Raw genomic sequence first — 22,871 nt, 5'->3', positions numbered from 1 at the left:
AAAATAAAAACGAAAAGAATTTGAAAATAAATTTTAAAACTAAAGTCCCCGGCAACGGCGCCAAAAACTTGACTGGGCGTTTATGCTGAACGCACGCGCTAAGCGTGGTAACAATTATATAGATGCAAGCGCACACCTGTCAGAGTAATATAAAATGGATGGAGTATCCAAGTATCGATCCTCAAGGACTTCTAAACAATTTCCAAACTCTGAAGTTTTAAAGAATAGTGAATGTTGAAATGAGTGATTCTTGTAAATGGGAAGTGGTCACAAATAATGGTTTTGGATTTGGGATTTGGACTTATAATAAAAAAACCTAGCCCGAATTACTTCAAGTTAGCCATCAAAGAATCAAGGACATGCTAAGGACAATATGCATTTTACTTTAGAAACCAACGACTACGCTTCTCACTTGACTTATGTCTAAGCAAGTTCAAAGTCCTAAGACATTCCCTAATATGTCTATTATGCGAGATATCTTAGTTTTAGGATGGAAATAGTCGCAACCTCGAGTTAAGGTCCTATGTCTAGGCTACTTAAGCGGAACCCTTATGTCTAAGGCGCTCCTCTCCTCGGTTTAATCACTCAACAATGCAAATAAGCAACCTTTTCAGTATTGACTTGTTAAGACTTACAGTGGCCTTCTCTAAATCCTAACTTTTTGGGAAAACATGTTGAGCAATGAATGGAAAGTAAAAACACTACTTCTTAGCAACCCTTTTTAGACATAAAAGGCTAACTATCCATAACCGGGCTAGAGACGGGAATTTAGAAAGACATATTGAAGAAAATACAGCAAGTAAAATGGTTGAATGTGGAATGCATGTGTGAAAAACAAAAGTTATCTAATGGAGAGTTTTTATCGGGATTGAGAGCTTCGCCCTTCTCTTTCAAGCAAGGGAGAGTGTCACGTGCTCTTTCCTCCAAAAACACAACTCTCTTAACTGAAAATAAAGTAAAGGCAAAGAGAGAATAAGCAAAGTGCTAGATTTTTATATATTTGAATAAGTAGAAAAATGACTAAGTACAAATGGAAACAAAACAAGCTCAATAAAAGAATGTAAAGTGCTCGGGATTTAAAAACCAAAAGTAACTAATGAAAGCAACTCAAAAGTACTTAGAAAGCAACAAAGAAACACTAAAAATGATCAAGAGAAGGAAGCAAGGCTTGATCATTTTGGTGGAGAAGTTGCTGGAATTTATAGCTGTGCAGAATTGGTTAGGTAGGTCCTAAAACGATGGTGAATCACCCATTTCCAACTCTTTTGACTGACCAAATCGTGCTCAAACTGATAGTGGAACACTTCTTCTACACGTATGCATCGGTTGGAACCACCAAAACGCATTGGAAGACGCGTTTCATTAAGGGCAAAGTTGGAAGAAAACCAGTTTTTCTGCAGGCTTCCCAGGCGCCTGGCGCCTCCCATGATACTTTTTCGTCTTTTTGCTTCTTTTGATTAATTTGCACTCCCAAATGGTCCTAAAATGTTATAAATACAATATAAGCCATCCACAAACCATAGTATATGAATTTTGCATGAATTGGAACTCAAACGATCGAGAAAAATCCGAAACAAAGCTGAAACATAGTAAAAACAGCATCTAAAACCTTCTTTTTACGCATGTAAACAAGCGTAATCAGAATGTGTCTATGTTTGAATGCATAATGTGATGAAAGGCATGACTATGAATATTTCACGATTTAGTTGAGCATGGTGTGTGTGTGTTGTTGGTGAGGGCTACTTACGGAGTATATTTTATATACTCACCCCTCCTCCCCTCTACAATGATTGTTTCAGGTGAAGGACTCGTGAGCGACCATGGTGATGAGACGGAGGAGACATGACGAGCGAGGACCATAGGCTGCTTAGTCACTCTTGCTTAGCTTAAGTTATTAGTTAAGACCTCATGTTATGGTCAATAAACTCTTTGTTCGTATTTGAATAATTGGGAAGTTCCCACTTGTTATTGATTTTATTTCAGGATAGGTGTCTATCTTAGTTCTCTACCGTTCATTGAGTTTTGCCTAGTTTGAATAATAAAATTGCCCGTGAGGTTGTCCACGGATGTTGTTGATTGATATTCTATGAAATTGATTTATTGTTGAATTGACCAGAGGTGGAACTTGATTTTATATAATTGTCGCATAGGGAGTTGGCATCATGTGTTTGGGGTTAAGTTTAATCAGTTGGGTAGTTAATGTGACCTAGAAGTGTGGGGGAAATTCTGGGTCGTTACAGCCTGGGTGAAAACCTTTGATCACAGATGGGAGACTTACTGGTTGGGCCGTGGGCCAAGCCCAGTTCGACGCCGAGCCTGGGTTGGGACCGAGCCCTTCGTGGCCCTACGGGCTCCCTTCCAATCGTGGCCTGTAGCTTGGCTATCATCGATTCTCGTTGCGTAACAATTGCCCCTACTCTGAATGTGATGCTTTCGATCTCTTATGGCTAGCCTTAATTTTGAATAGACCTCCTCGGATGATGGGTCATCGTTGCACCCTTCGTCAGAATCTCAATCTTATCGTCCGTTTTGGATGGATAACTTCATTCTTACGGCAAGAGATCTGCGTCGCTTGTGTTCGAAGTACCGTATCCCGGATTCGGTTAGCCTTCGTCTTACGAATCCAGGAGAGAGTATTGATGGTTCTTTTCCCAGTGAAGTAGTATTTTATGCCGCGATGTTCCAATTTGGAGTCCGCTTACCGTTGCCTCTTTTTCTTCAAAACTTTTTAGCTTTTAATCAAGTAGCTCCTTCCCAAATCGTCCCGAATGGGTGGTCTACTTTGATCAGTTGCTTTATTTTGTGGTCGTATCTCGGGGGCGAGTAGCCCCTAACCGCCGTGGACTTTATGTCACTTTATTACCTCAAACACAACCCCGAGGATAACTTTCATTTTTACGTTAGTTCCTGGAACCAAGTTCTTACTATGGGTCCCTCCTCAATGAAGCACTGGAAGAACGAATAGTTCTTTGTCGGTGTTGACTAGTTCGCCTGTGACGAGAGAGGGTTGTATTTTCTCGTCCCGACCGAGTGTAGGGAGTTGGGTAAGTAGCTTTCGAGCTCTATCGGGACTTTCGTAGTATCGATTCTGATATTCCTTTTCCTTGTTGGCAGTTTCCCGCAATTGTGAGCTTACCGTCAAGGCGTCCACTTTTTATCATACCGTTATCCAGCTATCGGATATCGAGCGTTGGGGCTTAGATTTGGTTACGGAGCAAAACTTAGTGGATTTTGGCTTGGCTCTCCCACGTAACCCTCCAGGTTTTTGTCGAAATCTTCTCTTCATTTTGCATGAACGTTGCTTTTTACCTTTATCTCTATTTGTAGAAATGTCGAGACAGAGTGCTTCCTTGTATGAAAGAGCTACCTTGTATGAAAGAGAATGCCGTCGAAACTCCCGAGGTTTGGAGGCCGGCTCTAGTCCGGCTTCGGATATCGAAGTGACTGATTTGACTGAGGAAGGACTCCCTTCACAACATGCTCGATCTTCCATGCCTCCGACAGCTCCGAGGCGCTCTGCCCGACTTCATGGGACGTCTATCCCGTTCTCCCCTCGAGGTCATCTAGGGAGCTCCTCTCAAGCTTCAATCTTCCCTTTCTCTGGCCCATATAATGCTGATGCTGATGGGATAGCTTACCTGGAAAGTGCATTTAGTCTTTGGCAGGGCCTGTCGAATCCTCAGCACAGCATCAGTACGTGCCTTAGCGATCTCCACTAGGTGAGCGCTTTGTAGCTTCAAGTACTTGTCATGGCATCTTCTCCTAACGTCGAATTCTACCCTTGGCAAATTTCAATCTCTGGTAGTATTCTCGGGTCGGGTTGGTGATGAAATTAACCACCTCTGTTGCCACTATGCCCCTCGGGAGGAGCTGGAACATGCCATTTCTTCCTTGAACCAGGCCAACAGCCTTCTGGAGAGTACCCAACGTGAGTTGGAAATGGAGAAGAGAAAATCTCGAGATGAGCTGGCTAACCTGCAGAGGAGACTTGACGAGGCCAGCGCTCGACTCTCTAACCCTGAATTCTTGGCCGGGGAATTCAAGAAAACGCAGAAGTACATCGACCTGCAAAACTCTTCGCCAGGGTTCTACCCAGCACCCTAACATTGACTTTTCCTTCCTCCCGGAGCATTTTAGAGCCCAGCGTGACGCTCCTAACAACATGGACGACGACGACGACGAGTAATAGGGTAGCTTGAGCGAGTTTCTTTACTGTTTTTAGCGTCCGGTTGACTTTTATGTGCTTTGTCACTACCTTCACTCGTATTTCTTTTTGGAATTATCAATTAACCCTCTTACCAATCACTTATTGGCTTACGGCTCTAACTCTGGTGGAGTTTCGTTACTTTCATTTCCATAGGTTTCTAACCCTTTGGCCATAGCCAATGGTTTTATACCCGTTGTCGTCTTCGGCTTTTTACTACATCTTATGTTTTAACCGTGCTAGATCAATCGACCAGCTTCTGATTTGTCCGTGTTGAGATTGTTTAATTGTTCTTTCCAAATGTGTTGATTAAAGTAGATTCATGCCCCATCGCACCTGGTCGGCGCCGAGCGGTGGTCGGACGCAAGCCCTTCTCAGCCAAAAATAAGACCCATTGATAAAAATAAGCTACCAAATGGTTATCTCATAGTTCAAAATTGTCGATTATTGTAGATTTGTGCAGATGGGAGACTTGCTGGCTGGGCCGTAGGCCGAGCCCGACTCGAGGCCGAGCAAGGGTCGGGACCAAGCCCGGGTCGGGACTGAGCCCTTAGTGGCTCAACGGGCTCCTTTCCGATCGTTACCTGTAGCTTGGCTATCTTGATTCTCGTTGCATAACAATTGCCCCTACTCCAAATGTGATGCTTTCGATCTCATTGGGAGTATAGCTTTTGTCGTGACTTATCCTGTCATGTCAGACCCATGACCAAGGAGAATGCAGGTTTCTCGGGGTTTGCACTGAGAATGCTTTGGTCTAACGGTCAAGGATCGTGGTCTGAGCCGATTGAATTGTCAATTATTGTAGATTTGTGCTTCATCGCACCTGGTCGGTGCTGAGCAGTGGTCGGACCTGAGCCCTGCTCGGCCTGTTCAGCTCGAGTTGGTTTTACCCTCACCAAGTAGTCGGTACCTATTGCCCCTACTCTCAAGGTAGTGTATTGTCGATATCTTTGAGAGTACGCTTGTAGACGAGGCAAGGTGTTTTATCAAAGTCGCTTGGCATCCCGTTTTGGATTTAGAAGACATAGTTGATAGGGAACCAAGCAAATGGATACTTTATTGAATAAAAGAAACAATAAGTAGAAATCTTGCTAAAAGTAGAAAAACAAAAAGAACCACACTTGAAGGGAAAAAAGGAAAGATGAACGGCCCCACTTAGTAGAAGTCCTATCGTTGCCCTTCATTGAGGTATAGTAGCACTCCCGCACACTCGTTGCTCTCCCTTAATCTTTCCTACTCCACCCGGTGTTGGGAACTTCATGGACTGGTGGTATGTGGATGGTATCGCTTTCAGCATGTGCATCGTTGGTCATCAAATATTGTATTGTAGTAGGATGTGTAGTCAACGACCAAAACGTCCACCATCTTGGTGACACTTTTCGGCCCACTTCCGAACGTTACAGGCAACACTATCATCCCCTCGGGAACGACCCGTTCCCTTCCAAATCCTATCAACGGTGCTGGGCTGCTCTTAAGCACATTTTCTCCTAAATCCGTGGTTTTGTAGGCTGTCCAGGAAATGATATCTGCTGAGCTGCCCCCATCCACCAAAATTCGATGTACCTTCAGATTTGCTATCTTCAGGGTGATAACCAGTGCATCGTTATGAGGGTGCAGGAGGTGAGTCGCCTCGTCCTCTGAAAACTCGATCGTCGCAGACCGGTCTGCAATATACGATGGTAGACTTCATTTTGTCTGAGGTTCGCCCTAGCTTCCCACACATCTGCCTTTCTTTTTCTCCCAGATTCTCTCTCTATTCGGCCTCCCATTATAGTTTGAATCTCTTGAGCAGATGACTTATCATTGTCGCCGTTTTGTGTCGCTTTAGGGTCCTCTACATACTCTTTGAGGTAGCCTCTTCGGATAAGCCCTTTCACCTCTTCCTTGAGGTCGAAACAATCTTGAGTTGCATGGCCGTGATCCCGATGGAAAAGGCAATATCGGCCTTTACTTCGTTTAGTTGACAGTGCCTTCATCCTCTCTGGCCATTTAAGCAACATTTGGTCTTTGATCTCCATTAGTACTTACTCGAGTGGAACGGTGGTCAGTGTATACTTTTCGAATTTTCGGGGTGCATCTTTCTGGTTACTCCGATCTCTCTTCTCTCATCTCAACCCCTGTGGCTTATCTCCCGACCTCTCCCTCTTTTGGTCGGACCGCTTTCCGTCTGGCTCACTTTTTGAGTAAAAGAATTCACCAGCGCTCATGTACCTCTGAGCTCGACTCAGAGCCTCCGATAAGGTAGTCGGTGTCTTCTTTCCGAAAGAAAATGACAAATGCTCATCCCTGACGCAGGACATGAAAGCCAGCAGAGATACAGTGTCTGTAAGGCCTTCCACCTGCAGCTTTTCCTCGTTGAACCGAGCTACATAGTCGTGTAGACTCTCTGTCGTTCTTTGTTTAATACTTAAAAGATAAGCCACGGGTCGGCTCCGACACCGTCCCCCTACAAACTCGGTCACGAATGCCCTAGCCAAGCTTTTGAAACTCGAGATTGACCCTCGTTTTAATTGTCGGAACCATATTATGGCTGACCCGTTTAATGTAGTCGAGAACACCCAGCACCTGACCGCCTCTAACACCCCGTAGATATCCATCCATTCTCGATAAGCATCTAGATGGTCTATTGGGTTGGTCGTTCCGTCGAACTGTTTCACCGTGGGTGGCTTGAATTTTGGAGGGACCTTCTCTTTCATGATCTCTTCGGCGAATGGTGAGTCGACTTGATCTAGTAGTTCTTCGAGGTCGAATCCCTTCTCCTTTTGGTTTTGTCGCTTCTCTGACAACTCTGGCTGATCCGTCAATTTGCCTTTGTCAAGGTCCATGGTTCAGAGTTTCGGTTGTCCTGGTTGTTCTTTCCCCCGTTTGGTATCGAGGATTTAAGTTGCTTCTTGATCTTCTGGGAGTCGAAAATCCGGGTTCGTCGCCTGGTGTTTCCACCTATCCGCAACTTGCTCCTTGCACTGTTTGTTGATTCCTCAGTCTCGCTTTTTGCTGAGCCCTTCCCTTTCCTCGGGTCTCTGACAAAGGGTTCCTCATCGGGCTCTTGTTGCTCGAATTTTCGAAGGACTTGGGTCAGCGTTGCAGCATGCCTTCTACCTCATCTTCCAAGACCGTGAAATGCTTTTGGAGTGGCTCAGGGTCGTTATTGCATGCGCCTCGGGCAACCCCTCCTTACGTTTCGGGTTTGACTGACTAGTCCCATCCTCGGATCCTCCGACCTGGGGGTCGTCCAAGTTCAACCTCCTCTTGGCAAAGCAGTTATCATCAGAGCGTCGTGGACTCTTTTCTGGTGTCATGTTGCTTGACTGGATGCTTTAAATCGATCCCACAGACGGCGCCAATTGTTGATGCGTGGATTTTGGTCTTCCGATTTTCCTCCTCGCATACACAAAACTTGATTATTCGGGACTAATACCTGCAAACCAAATCGAACTAAACCGGTGTGACTCTAGTCACACGGGTTCCGATGCCTAAGTTAGCAAGAGAATAATGTAAAAGTAGTCAACTTTAGATGCCCTTATCTCTAGGGTTGGACTGCTACTTATAGCCATCCAGTAGTTCCAGAACCTTCCGTAGCTAACCCTAATTCACAGTTGGAGGGCCTGGGTGAAATCGTTGATCGCAGATGGAAGACTTCCTGGCTGGGCCGTGGGCCGTGCCCGGCTTGGGGCCGAGCAAGGGTCGGGACCGAGCCTGGTCGGGATCAAGCCCGGATCGAGACCGAGCCCGGGTCGGGACTGAGCCATTCGTGGCCCAATGGGCTCCCTTCCAATCGCGACCTGTAGCTTGACTATCGTCGATTCTCGTTGCATAACAGCTGTCTTTTATCTTTTGATGTCTAGGTGTTGAATCGACGCAAGATTTATGAGCGTAGCAGTGAGTAAGTTGTGGTATGTTATTGTAGTGGTTTATTGCTGCTTTCTAATATAATCGTGTACCATTGTTTTTTATAATTGTGGGTCATGGCTTGAGAATTTCTGGTAGATACTGTTTGGTTTGCTTCTTGCTGTGCTTTTATATATTATGTAAATGTTTTGTGGCATGAACGTTGGACGTAGTTTGGGGCGTCTGATTAATATGGTTGGAAATGGTTATGTTGGGTGATTAAAAGCATGTTCTGAAACTGGATGCATGTGATAGCTTTATGCTTACTGGGGAATGACAATTGTTGAGTTAGGAGACGGGTACTCATGGTTTGGGAACTATGAGTTTGTGTTTCTCCTTGTATGATTGAAAAGTATCTTGAGAAAATGTATTGCGAATGGAAGTGTAAATGTCTTGTCGGTGCCCTTAAGAGATTATTTGTGATTTGTCTGAAATGATAGAACATACTAGTTGTTTTGTTTGTTGATGATTGTCTGAAGTGATAGAACAGACTAGTTGTTTTACTTGTTTGTGATTTTTCTGAAGTGTCAGACAAGACTAATGGTTTTGCTATCCAAATTGAAACTTAACTATGTGGCGTTAAATGGTCTCTCAAATTAAATCTCCTCCTCGCCATCACCATTCCAAGAGTTAGCTCAATACCTGCAAAACTAGAGGGGGAAAATAGAGGGATGAGTACAACCACGGCACCCAATAAGCAGCCCTTATCTGAAGGGTCACGCACAAACAACATACTTATCAAGGAAACAATGTGTCGTGCTTATCAAACATTGAACACATCATGTTTATCATTAATCTCGAACCTTAAATGAAAGAAACATATTACAAGAAATAGTTTATGCATAAATTTAACTAAACATGTACCATGCATGTCAAACTCATCCTCACATCTTAACTCACTAGTTCTCTTTCTTCATTCCTCCAAAACTTACTCCTTCGAGTCGTACCGACCCTTGACCTCGCGTAGCTAAGGCATCAACACTTCTCTACGGTGCTCGGTGTTGGACCTTGACATTTATCCCCAAGGCTTCAACTACTACTCAACGTATTGGCCCTTGGCCTCTAAACAACTTCTCACCAATCACATAATATTAGTCCTCCAAGTCTAACTCCTCGAATCGTATCGACCCTTGTCATTTATCCCCAAGGCCTGACATTCATCTTCAGAAGCTTGGCGTTCGACCTTGCCATTTATCCCCAAGGCCTTGAACTGTGCATCGACCCTTAACATTTATCCCTAAGGTATCGATGACTACTCAATGTATTGGTCCTTGACCTCTAAACAACTTCTAACCAATCACATAATGTTAGTCCTCCAAGTCTAACTCCTCGAATCGTATCGACCTTGCCATTTATCCCCAAGGCCTTGAACTGTGCATCAACCCTTGACATTTATTCCCAAGGTATCAACGACAACTCAACGTATTGGTCCTTAACCGCCACCACATCAAGACCCAATACTAATTCAAAAAATAGAATCATCGTGCCGATCCCCGACCTTTGTACCCGGAGCCTCGACACTCATCTCTACAAAGTTGGGGCATTGATCCCCAACCTTTACACCTGGAGCCTCGATACCCAACTAGTGATGTGCCAGTCCTTTAGCCCTGTTAGTCCTCCATTTACTTTATTACATCCCGGAACTCTCACCAGAGACCTACATGCTTTTCAGCCATGACCCATGCAGAAATTATCTCACAACAACGCAACATGCATTATACACGAACATATGCAACCATTATTCAAACATGACCATCCAACATCACAACAATACCATTCTCTCAACTTTCAGCATGCTCTATATTCAAAAAGAGAAAGCCAACATATATTCTATCAAATAAGTTCACAATAGTTCATAGTCAAATACAAGTTGCACGACAAAGTCAGCATGCTCCAAACACAACTAATCATACAGCCAAAACAGTTAACACAACTTTCACATTCAACCCAACCAAGGCATAACATCAATCCAACTTAGCTAACCAATACTACACACAACATGTATATAGCTCATAATACAGTATATCTCACATCTACATGAATTTCCAAATGTTACTCAACAATTATAACATAACCACTATTTATAAGATATCATAAATCTCAAACAGTCATTCAAAAGACACTCATAGGCCCACAATCAACAAGCATTTCATATCAACACACAACAAACAATCCCCTCAGTAAGAAACTTCTTACCAACAATGTCTTAAAGCTCCTAAGCTTGTCGAAGAGTTCCTAAAACAAAATGAATAGTATCTCGAGGTTAGTAACCAATTCGAAACACTTAAATACAATTGAAACCTAGTTTAGGTGAGTCGTTACCTACTAACTCACACTAAAACAACTTGAGTTAGGAGTGGCTAGATGTCGAGGGGTGGGTATCACAAATCGGTTTTGTTTGGATATGGGTAATCCAAATTTAACTTCAAACAATGGTGGGTCAATGAAACTGACCGAGCTTCACAGATCTAGGCGGTTCAAGGTCGTTGGGGGTTGTCGGTTGGTGAAGAACGAAGCTGGAAGACTGTCACGCATGGGCCACAGGACCCAAGACACCCCACCACGAATTTGTCGCAGACGCCGCTGCTGGTCGGCGATTTTAAGCTCGAGGTTGTCGGATCGGACAAAAACACCACGAAACTCGCTGGGGTTCACGGGTCTGTGCTATTTGGGGTCAACGGAAGGCCACGACACCGGTTACTTGCAGAATGACACCGGAATCTGAGTTTGAAAGAAGATGCACCGTTGCCGATTGCTACAAATCGGTGCCACTACTACGGTTCGTGGGATTTCTGCTACAAAAGCATCGGAAAAACACTGTCGTTCGATTGTTGGAGAACGTTGGCGCTGCTGCAGGGAGTTGTCACAGATCGTGGGCATCTCAGATATTGACTTTGGCCATCGTCGATACTCTAGAGGAGTTGCTGTTCTGAGGAAGAGCCATTGAAGGATGTCGTCTCTGCTGTAGGAGGTCGTCGAACGCCGCCAAGGAGGTGCTGTCGTCGGAGAAGGAAATCTAGGGGGGGAAGTATTTGGAGAGATAAATGCAAACCTAGGGCTTCTTTTGTTTGTTTTATTTCCTTTCCTTGTTTTCCATCTTTTATTTTATTTTCCTTTTTACCAAAAGGAAGTAAAAGTGAGTAAATAACAAAATAGGGCTATTAATCTTATTAATAAGGAGGGTTTTCCTAATCCTTTTGTTACAAAGAACCCACCTTAAAAGGTTGGAAAATTTATTTTAGAGATTAACAAATTTTTTAAAACCCGAGAATAAAATCCAAATGGGAAAATTCAATTGCCAAAACCTTGAATTAAGATCGAAATAAAATCTCTTTCTAAAAATTCAAAACTTAATTTCTCTTAATCCGATAAACTTAATTCTAATTTACCCAACATCAGAACTCCAAAATTAGAAAATCCAAAAACTAAAATTATTAGCTTATGGAAAAAAAATCCAAAGGCACTATTTATATCTTAAAATAAACGAGTCAGAGAACGTGGGGCGTTATACCATAAGCTCAGAAGCACAAGCCCACAGTAGCAGACCCAGGTCCCAAACCGCAGGAAACGAGGGTTGGGTTCTGCTGTGTATTTCGGTTCGGCTCAATTTTGAATTTTTTTATTTTAAAAACCGGTTTCGATTTCGGTTCGGCCTCCAAATCGAACCGAACCGAACCGTGAACACCCCTATCCTCGGTATAAAGGCCAAGTCGAACACCAAGCTTCTGTAGAGGAGTGTCGAGGCCTTGGGTACAAAAGGTCAAGGGTCGATACGATTCAGAGAGTTAGACTTGGAGAACTAACGTAGTGTGATGGGCTAGAAGGAGCTTGGGGAAGCTAGAGGTTAGCGAGCTTTGTGGTCAAAGTTCTGTGAGTCTTGATACTTGGGATGCATGTGTGTGTGTTGATAACTGTTATTCCCTATTGGTGATTTTACTATTTGTCGTATTGTGATATTTGTTGTGATTTCGAGCATGTTGGTTGTGTGTAGTTAGAGAGGGCTACTTACGGAGTATTTATATACTCACCCCCCTGCAATTACTGTTTCAGGCGAGGATACGAGTTACGATCATGGTGATGGTGCGGAGGAGACTCAAGAAGAAGGACCATAACTAGCTTCCATTTAGTTTTCACTTGTCTAAAATAGGTTGTTAGGAAAACTTGTCGATTTAGTTTATGTCCTCTGTTTTGAGCATTGATTTGTGTAAAGTTTAAGGAGTTATTAGAATGTTTTAGATGACTTTTCTTTTAAGTCTGGACTCTTGTAAAGATTAGGCCTTTGGTTTCGTTGAGAAGCTTAGGGAGTATGTTTAACGTTATTGGACTTTCTAACTTGGAAAGGTTGAAGCATGGATTAACTAATTATGTTTGCTGTTATTATCAGAGTGGCACATTGGTAGCGTGGTGGATTTATTTGCTTAGTTGATTTGTTATCATCTTGTAGGATTATGCTTCTATCGAGTAGGTTGTTGGTCTATCATCGTTTACTCAATTTAACTCTATTTGTACTTAAATAGGAGAGTTATGTATTGCTTATCCATGGAGGACAAGTTGTTTCGTTAATTTGTTAAGTGCAGTGTTCACAGGATTAAGTTTAGCAAATAAAAAGCTAAATTATCTAGGTTTGTTTAGTGGCCTTTGTGCCTTGGGAGAAAGTATGGAGCAAATAAGTATAGTAATGTTCCCCGTGTAAGTTATCAAAATTCGGGGGCTTTACAACTACGAACTCCTCAACTTGGGTGATAGCTTCCTTCCCCTCTCCCAAGGTTAGGGGTAGCTTGATGCTGCCTTCGAGGTAGACACTTTCTCCTGAGAAACCGATCAACGGGGACAGACACCTTTTGAGCTTTGTGGAGTCCCATCCTAGTGTGCGCAGCACCCCTAGGGGAAGGACGTTGGCCGAGCTCCCTCCATCCACCAATACTCACTGTGTGGGTACATGGTCGATGCCCGTGACAATCACGACTGCATCGTTGTATGGCTGGAGCTAGACGCCAGCTTCCCCGTCTATAAAGGTTACCATGGGTCCTGGCTCGGTTATTTGCACGGTTAGAACCTCCCGCGCTCCTAGTCCATTCGAGCTTGTTGAGCCAGAGCCCTTCTGCTTGTTGCTAGAGTGTCCTCTTGATGGGCCTCCGCTAATGGTGAGGGTGTTCAGCCTAGCTCGCATGGCATCGTGGTATGATGTGGCATGATCCATGAGGTCTATCGATCCATCGTATTTGTCAATACGAGGCCCCTTGAACCCTTTGGCAGTTCCACGACTAGCATGCTGGCCGTGAATGGCTCTTGGGCGATCTTCGACGGTTCGTACTGTGTGGTGGGTCCAGCACCTCCCGCTCCAACTCGGCTTTAACTCGGTTGATGATTTCCTCCTTCACCCGGTCTAACTCCTCTTTCCTTATCCCGACCTAGGACCCACTCGGCCTGCTCAACGTTTCTGTGCTAGTTTGAGAGTCCCCGTTGGAGCTGGTCGCTCCGCGCTTGGGGCGATTTCTGTTGAGCCTATCCCGAAAGTTTTTCGACCCTTCAAGGGGCCCAAGAGATGTCAGGGGGTCTTCGTTTCCGAGCCCCCCATGGGTCGAGGCCTAGGGCTCCCCTTCAGTCGCTCCTCATTCGACCATGCTCCCATTGGGAAGGGGAAGGTTCCGCAGGTTCAGTCGCTCAAGACAACCTCGATAAGTCTTCCCATATGGGAAGCCATTTGGGCATTAGCTGCTCATATCTCGCTATGGAACCCAGGACTTTTGCAGTGGGGGTGCCCCACCTTTCGTTTGCCTATATGATTGATTGGGTGAAGAGAGTGGACAACATCCCGGTTCCCCTTGCTTTCTGCGACACGGGGGGAGTCGGGGCAGGCTTATCGACGGGCTTGTCATGCCGAGCTCCTCATCGACGTTCCTCATCTCGGGTTCCCCTTGATCGTCAGAGGCCATTCCGATGAAGTCTTGATGCGGAGAACTAGTTTTCGTTCTTGCTTGAAAACGTTGTTTCCACAGACGGCGCCAACTGTTGACGGTGAATTCTGGTCAAAGACCATGTGGCCCTCTAATGAATAGCCCGAACGGAGAATAAGGGAACCTGAAACCAAAGAACTCGACACCAGTGCAATGTCCCGCCTGAAACACTCTGATGATCCAGTTAGTAATCATAATAGAAATAAGAAAAAGACACCTCAAGTGTGAGTACATGTTTTTTCACTTACTCGGTGAGGGTGAGTGTCCTTCCTTTTATACCCTCTGATGGCCGACTAGGAAGAACGACGATTAGAGGTGGAAATGACGCACCGCACTATACTGGGAGCATCGTGGAGCACGCTCCCGATAGCCGCGGGGTGGCACCTCCTCCTGCAGCTTAGAGCTTGTCGCCTGCAGCTACAGGGCGTGCCCGTCGTACCGGTAATGTGCGCCTCCTGCTACGGTTACATACGGTGTCTAGCTTTTTGTGATCCCTCATCCTGTCATGAGCAGACACGTGTCCTGCTCGGCACTGCCAGCTTGCTGGGGGCATCGGTTTGTGGTCCCACGCTTCGCAAGTAGACACACATCCTGCTCGGGTTTTTACCCCCAACAAATTCTATTTTAACAATTTTGTTGATATTATTTCACAATAACAAAGTAAAATTAAATAATAGATAAATCAAATAGAAATTTATAATATTTGAATAACAAAATTACATCAATGATCAACTAATAAATAATTAATAGAAATGAGATTCACGAGGTTTAGGAGATAAATGAAATTACCTTTTTTTAGAGGGTTTAATTCCTAAGTTTGAGAAGTGTGTCACCAATTGATTCTATTCCTACATTCACCAGATTTTCATCATCATTCTTTGATTCTCAATCCTTTGAAGTAAAGAGAGTTTAGACCTCGTTTAGTATCATGAATTGAAATAAGAATGTTATTATTTAATATTATGGGGAATTGCATTGGGTAGCAAATTAGTTTTATATCTTTAATAATATAGCACTTGTTTTTTAATTTTCAAATATAGCAAATTTTTTATATTTCTGATTTTGAATATTTTAGTATTCCCAACTTACCATTTTCAGACATACATATTGCAAGTATATCATACAGTCATATCAGTAGTATATCATATATTTATATTTCAAATATATCAACACTCATATTAGTAGTATATCACATACATATTCAAGTATATCAGAATATCATATCAATAGTATATTGGACGTATATTAGACATATATTACATATAAACTCACATAAGGTATATTAGAATTGAAGGGATGTGAATCCCGGAGCGGAAGCGGATCTTCGTTGCTTATTTTCGGGATACAAAATCGAAATTTAAAGAAGAAAAATACAGAGGAAATTCAATACCTTTGAAGAACGTTTCTTCAACAAATTTCCGACGAACACCACCACCGAGCCTTCCTCGCTATCCTCTGGGTACGAGATCGTTCTTGTGGGAGAATTTCTTTGGAACGAGAGGGAGAGATGGAGAGAACTCTTGAGAGAATTCGTGGGAGTTTTCCTTGGTACTGTTCTGTTCTGTAACCACATCTTCTACCCCTTCTCCAACACTTGGAGAAGAAGAAGCAACACCTCCCACTCCCCTGCAATTTTGCAGGGGAGTTAATAATAATAATAATAATAATATATATATAATATAATAATAATTAATATATATATAAAATTAAATTAATCAAATTAATTAATATAATTAATTATTAATCCAATTAAAAATTAATAAATATATATATACATAAATAATTAACACTTAATTATTTATTATAAAATTAGAATCATATTCTAAATCATTTCTCTCATATAACCTATAGTTTTAATGCACATCTTACGCACATTATTTTTAACCTATAGTTTTAATATGAATCTCATTCATATTAATTTTATTTGAATCTCATTCAAATAATATCTCTCATAATATATAGTTTTAATTTACAATTAACTATATATATTATAATGTATCAATATACATATAATCCCTTAAGTAATTTGAACAATTCAAATTTGATCCTCGTTTTACCCGTTATGAGCTAGCAAGGGGACCTAATGGACCTACAGATCCGAAGCTCCAACGATGCAAGAATAATCGGTCAAACTCATTGACCGAGTTAATCTAGATTCATTAACTACAGGTCATTCCACTAAAGACCCGTAGTTGCACTTTTCTCACTGCAGAATGTTTTCGTGTCCATGGATATACGACCATTAATGACGAGTCAATCCTTCACGAGTGTTCGTAACTCGAGTTGGGTCAAATTACCGTTTTACCCCTGAGTTACATCTTACTCCCTAAACACCACTGCTCCTCTAATGAACAACCCGATTATGGTCCAACCAATAGCCGGATGTCCCTCTCGGCCAATGAGAGGGTGGGGCCCCTTGTTCAAGTCCCGGAGTCAGCATTTAAGGGAACACTCACCTACTCCCCTAAAGTCGGGGAGGAGTGAATTCCATCTTGTGAAGTTATGTTCCCAGATCCCCACTCGGTCTCGTCCCGAAAATGGTAGGAATGTTGAGTCAGCGACTCGGGCCACTCTCACCCATACAGATCAAAGGACGAGCCCTCACGGGCAGGAGTCCACAACTCACTCAGGATTGAGAATGAGTTGCCTGGTCATCCTAAGAAATGGCAACCTATTAATTAACGGTGTTACATCTAAAGATTGCCTATTTCGTGGTCCGGTCTTATACAAACTCATTGTATAGGATACCCTCACTCGCATGTCTCCACACGAACGACCTGGATCGAGTCGTCTGTAACCTTTACAGAGTGGGCCGTATCCATAGTGTTGCCAGGATAAGGTACCCAGCCTTATCCATATACTATAGACCCTTTAGGTTATTCACGGGACATTATCCATTCATATATCAGGGGTATATCAAATATATACCCCGTATATCAACTATATACGCAGTATATATACTGTCCCGATTACATCATAAATAACCTTGGATGTTTAGTTATTGGATTTTGGAAAATGGAAAGCTATGATTCAACAACAAATTTATTGAATAAAACTTTATTGAATAGACATATGTTTTTACAAAATACAAACTACGAGTTTAGCGCAACACACCCAACAAACTTCCACTTGAACTAAACTCGAGTGGGGTGTACATTATCATAAAGCAAAGGGAAAATACAATAACTAGGGCATACACTATACCCAATTACATTTCTCCCACTTGCCCTAGACTAACTGTACAAAGCTCGTAAACCTAGACTTTCTAGATGGCCCTCAAACACTTTAGCCGTGAGTGCCTTAAACTCTAATAAAATAAATAACACAAAGGCCCAAAACAACAAGCCCAAAATTTCACTTTAGAAATCAAATAAAACCCACAACAACCCGAAATAAAATAGCTAACTTAAACTCTAATAGCCAAGAATAATGATCCAATAAGTAGAAATTAAGAGTCCCAAAAACCATGAATTTAAGATTTAACTAAAAATCTCCTACACTGATCGAGAACTTAAATTATCTTAATCCAATGAAATTAAACTTAATTCTAATTTAGCCAAAAATTTGGATTTCAAAATTATAAAATCCAAGAATTAAAGTTATCAGCTTAGGGAAAAATCCAAAGACACTATTTATCTCTAAAAAGACGAGTCAAAGAACGCGGGGCGTTACAAGGGGTGTGTGCGTGCGTGCGTTAATGTGTGTTAGTTGGTTTCCAATGTGCTGTTTTGTGTTGTTTAATATTGATTTTGATACGCTATTGTGCTGGGTAACTCTCGTTTGTGCTAATCTATATGCTTGGTGTATTGTTGTATGTTCGTCGGAGTTAATGGTGGAATTTTGCCTTGTTAGACTACTGAGAATTGTTGTGGAATGATGTGTGATTACCAAGGGATGCTCGTTAAAATGGAAGTATTGTGATTATGCTTTCTTATGATGTGGGCATGCTAGTATAGTTTATGTAAACGTTTCTTTATGATGCGAGTGTGCTGGTCTGAGTCATATTATTCTCTTATGAGTTGTGGGTGTAATAGAAGCATATTTTCGGACCCTGTTCGCAGGCTTGGGGTTGTGGTGGAGTTGGTCATGATAAGGAACGTTGGATTCTTGGGGGAGGTGAATGGATGTGTGTCAGGGCCTCGGGTATAAATGGTCGGGGGCTGATACGTCACTAATTGAGTATCGAGGCGTCGGGTAAAAACGGTCGAGGGTCGACACACCAATGTTGGATAAAGATGAGTGTCGAGGCCTCGGGTATAAATGGTCGAGGGTCGATGCGAGGAGTCTTTTGGAAGGAAAACTATTGGGGCCTTGGGTAAAAATGGTCAAGGGCCGATAGATGGTGAAGTCATCGGGGCCTTGGGTAAAAATGGTCGAGGGTCGATGCAGCAGTATCGGGGCTCTGGGTAAAAATGGTCAGGGGCCGACTCTACTCGAAAGAGTTAGCTTTGGAAAGTTAGGATAGCTGTGATAAGCGTAGAGGTGCTTGAGATGTTAGGGAGACTCGAGGTTGGTAGTTAAATTGTTCATGGTTGTGGTTATCGCCGGATCTTTTAGAGCGTGTCTATGTTTGATTGCATAATGTGATGAAGAGCATGGCTATGAATGTTTCATGATTTTTGTTTTGAGCATGATGTTTGTGTGTTGTTGGTGAGGGCTACTTACGGAGTATATTTTATATACTCACCCCCCTTCTACAATTATTGTTTCAGCCGGAGGATTCTTTGGCGACCATGGTGATGAAGCGGAGGAGACGTGACGAGCGATGACCATAGGCTGCGTGGTTAGTTTTGCTTAGCTTAGGTTTAGATGGTGAAAACTTTATGGCTCGGTCAACAAACTACTTGTTCTTATTTGAATAATTGGGAGGTTCCCACTCGTTGTCTACTTTATTTCGGAATAGGTGTTTATTTTAATTTTCTTCCATTCATTGAGTTTGCCTAGTTGGAATAATGAAATTGCCTCATGGGGTTGTCCATGGATGATGTTTGATTGATATTCTATAGGATTGATTCATTGGTAAATTGATGGTAGTTGAAGCTTTATTTTTTATAATTATTTCACAGGGAGTTGTTATCTCGTGTTTGGAGTTAAGGTTAGACAGGTGGGTAGTTAACGTGACTTAGAAGCGTGTGGAACGTTCTAGGGCGTTACAAATAGTCTTCGTCGTCGTAAGATCCTGAAATAAGCAATAACTAGGAAAAAATAAGACACAACACTTGAGATCACGAGTAAGTTTACTGACAGAGATTAAATTAAATGAGAACTGTGGTAGATTTAAGACATATGTCAATAAAAGCGATTTGGAAAGATGCACTGTGCCAGAGCCAAGAACAGGAGAAGTGGTGCTATTTGCTATGGTAACATCAGGCAACGATGTAAATGGGGAGAAATTAGCAAATAAATTAGGGTTACCTGACATATGATTTGTCACGCCAGAGTCAATGACCCATTTTGTCGCGGAGGAAAGAAGACATTTACTGGTGTTACCTGATTTAGCGATTGCGGTAATCGGATTAGAGAACGATGTCGTCAATGATTCTTGATACTGTTCAAACTTAGGAAACTCTTCCGCAGAAATCGTAACTAACTTGCCAGCATTATCAGGAGTAGATGCAACATGTGCAGACTGTGTTCTCTGACCTTTATTCAACAGCTTTCTACATTCTCGCTTTGTATGTCCAGGCCTCCTGAATTTGACTTTGGAGCACTAGAATTCCATCGTTGAGTATTCGAGGTCGTGGAATTTCCTTGATAGGTATTACCTCAATATGCATTTGTACTACGTCCAACCAAAGCACTGTTAGATTGAGATGACATGACTGGTTGTAACTTTTCAACGCGAAGTACTTGAGTGTATGCCTCCTCTAAAGCTGAAATTTCCGAACCAGAGAATAATTGATCTTTGGCCACATCAAATTTAGGTGGAAGACCAAGAAGAAAACTAATAACTGCTATTTGTTCACGTTGGCAAGCCGAACTTTTGCATCATTACTATCTGGGAGTAATACATTAAACTCTGCATAAGTCTTTTTGTGTTCCATAAAGTAACTCGGAAGCGATTGATCACCACACTCAGGTTGGTAGAAACGCTTGCAAATTTCAAATATTCGACTAACATTTCCTTTTCCAGAATAAAGGAATTCCAAGTATTTAAGCAATTCTTTAACAGACTCACACTCGTTGACCATGCTAATAATGTCACCCTCAATCAAATTCTTAATCTGCAGAGCCAATCGAGCATCATCGCTCAACCAAGCTTTCTGGTTCTCATCCTAAGGAGGATCTTCAGTTATGTGATCTTCCATATCAATACTTCGCAAAAAAAGACGAACATTTACTTTCCATGAAGAATAGTTTGATTCATTCAACTTATTTTCTATAATTTTTTATAGCATTAGGATCATCTCAGATGCTACAGTTAATTTATTCTCTGCCATAACAAACAACTGAATTGATGCGATCCAAACAAATCAATTGAACCGAATTGGCTGAACTGGACCAACTTAACCGAACCGTCTGAACCGGGCCAAATTTACCGAATCGGCCGAGCCGGGTCAACGAACCAAACCAGCTGAACCGAAATAACTCAAAAGCAGAAACCCTAACCCACGACACCCAAAGACCGACGGTGACGGGGGGCGACGGCAGGGATGGAGGCGCATGGCGACGGTGATGGGCGGCAGCTAGCGGCGACAGAAGCGCAAACGACAGCGAGACAGAAACCGCTAGCAACGTCGGCGACGGAAACCCATGAACAACAAACGACAGTGGGCGACGTCGATGATGGCAGTAGCGGCGACAACGACGACGGTAGTGGGAGGCGGTGGCAGCGGCAGTGGTGAGTTGGAGTTGGATACTAATGAACAAAACCCTAATGGGCACAAAGTCCTAATGGGCACAAACCCTAAGTTCAAAAATTTGATAAAAAACTAGTGGCTCTGATACCATGTAAACACTAGGGTTTGAGAGAATCCAAAATATTACTTATTCTCATTATTAAAATCTATTTATATAGACAAATATACAAGGTTGACCTAATCCTATAAGAATAAAGTAAAAGACAAATTAATACATATTAATACAAGAGAATAAAATATACTAATATATATATATACTCTAACAATAAAATAGTAATAATTTTTAATTTATTTTATTGTTAGTAATATGTTTTATTTGAATAATTTATCTTAGTATTAATCAATTATAAATAATCAAATAAAATTTCATCCACTTAAAAAAGTTAATATAATTTTTTGTAGCAATATAATTTTTATTAGAACAATCTTCATTAATATAAAATATTATTAATTTTTTATAAGGTTAAATAATAATATTAATGATAATAAAATAAAATTAATTAATTAATAAATTAGATAAAAATTTAATATTATATACATGTACGTACGTACGTATATATTTGATATCCATGAGTGTCCAGACTAGTTCGGGCGCACTTTGACTATTCACACGAGACAACCATCTGACCCTACAATATTTGATATTGGGAAACACATAAGAATTAATTCTTAAGGTAGGTAACCATCATGAAATTTATAATATTTTATAATAAAATCTCACAATAAAAGTTGTATAATTTTTTATTAAAAGAAAAATTATTAATATAAATAAAAAGACTAAAATTGTAAAACAATAATTAAAAAGTTATAGGTATGGTCTAGTTTTTTTTTTTTTTAAGTATAGGTATAGTCTACTTAGTATAAGAGAGAAATAACAAAAATTGTAAAGTAAATGTTCAAAAGGCGTTTGAGGAAGCCATGATAAAGAACTAAAATGAGGGCAACAAAATTTTAGAAGAAAAATAACATTACTCTAAGGCCATTTATCGAATTGGAAATCAAAAGGTGGGACCCACACAATTTTTTTAGTCTATCCCTTAAAAAGAGGTAAACTCATTTCCCTCCTACACCCTCATCAATCTCATTCTCCTTCCTTATTTCGTGGGCTTCATACATTTATTGTAATTACTTTTCAAAACTTTTACCATTTCTTTCTCACATATCAACGAGACCTATAACTTTTATATTTAATTGTTTTATACTTTTATTATTTCTTTTTTATTTATACTACTCATAAAAATTTATACCACTTTAATTAGTTGATTTGATTTTATTATAAGATATTATAAATTTTTATTTAATTTTTAATTTTATTTTGTTATTATTAATTAATATTAATAGAATTTTTTAAATATAATTCATTACTATTAAATATTATAGTAATAAAATTTAATAACCTTATTATTAAATATTATAATAATAAAATTTAATAATACTTTATATAAAATGAGGATAGTTCTAAAACAAACTATTTTAGTTGATGTAATTTTATTTTAATTATTCATTATTTATTAATACTAAATGAATTGTTATAATAAAAAAATATTTACTATCAATAGAGTAATAAAATAAAATAAAATTTATTATTATTGTAATTATAAAAAAAATAGCACAACAATGTATTTGTAATTAGCTACAAAGAAAAAAGGATATACTAGTAATTGTCCTGATTCTAATTCTGATTCCGATTCCAGACAGTTTTAGTAAATATCAAAGAATTTAGATTCCGATTTCATAAAATTTTTGGTAAACAGCATTAAAGGAATAACATTCTCATTCGGATTGATTTGATATCGATTGATTTTCATTCTGATTCTCGGTGAGTGAATAGGACCTAAATCGATCTTAAAGTTCAAAGTGGACACTACTATTTTATCTCAAAAGAATAACATAAAGTATTTGTTATAAGCGCAATTCCGAGACTGAAAATTGAAATAGAAATAGAATCGATGGTACCTGTAG

The 22,871-nt window shown here is 40.9% G+C and overlaps 1 protein-coding gene across 1 annotated transcript; it reads right to left on the bottom strand.

Moving 5' to 3' along the window:
- Nucleotides 1–5,494: 5,494 nt before the first annotated feature.
- LOC148211378 (uncharacterized) lies at nucleotides 5,495–6,222 on the bottom strand. The gene is made up of 2 exons (XM_088124398.1): nucleotides 5,967–6,222; nucleotides 5,495–5,868 (listed from the first exon to the last, which is right to left on the bottom strand). The coding sequence occupies exons 1-2, from the start codon at nucleotides 6,220–6,222 to the stop codon at nucleotides 5,495–5,497; spliced, it is 630 nt and encodes a 209-aa protein (XP_087980524.1).
- Between the last annotated feature and the right edge of the window lie 16,649 nt (nucleotides 6,223–22,871).

This window comes from Momordica charantia, assembly GCF_013281855.1.
Source record: "Momordica charantia cultivar OHB3-1 chromosome 5 unlocalized genomic scaffold, Mcharantia_2.0 BLBB01000005.1, whole genome shotgun sequence".
NCBI classification, from domain to species: Eukaryota; Viridiplantae; Streptophyta; class Magnoliopsida; order Cucurbitales; family Cucurbitaceae; genus Momordica; species Momordica charantia.
This window is presented reverse-complemented; position numbering and strand designations above follow the sequence as displayed.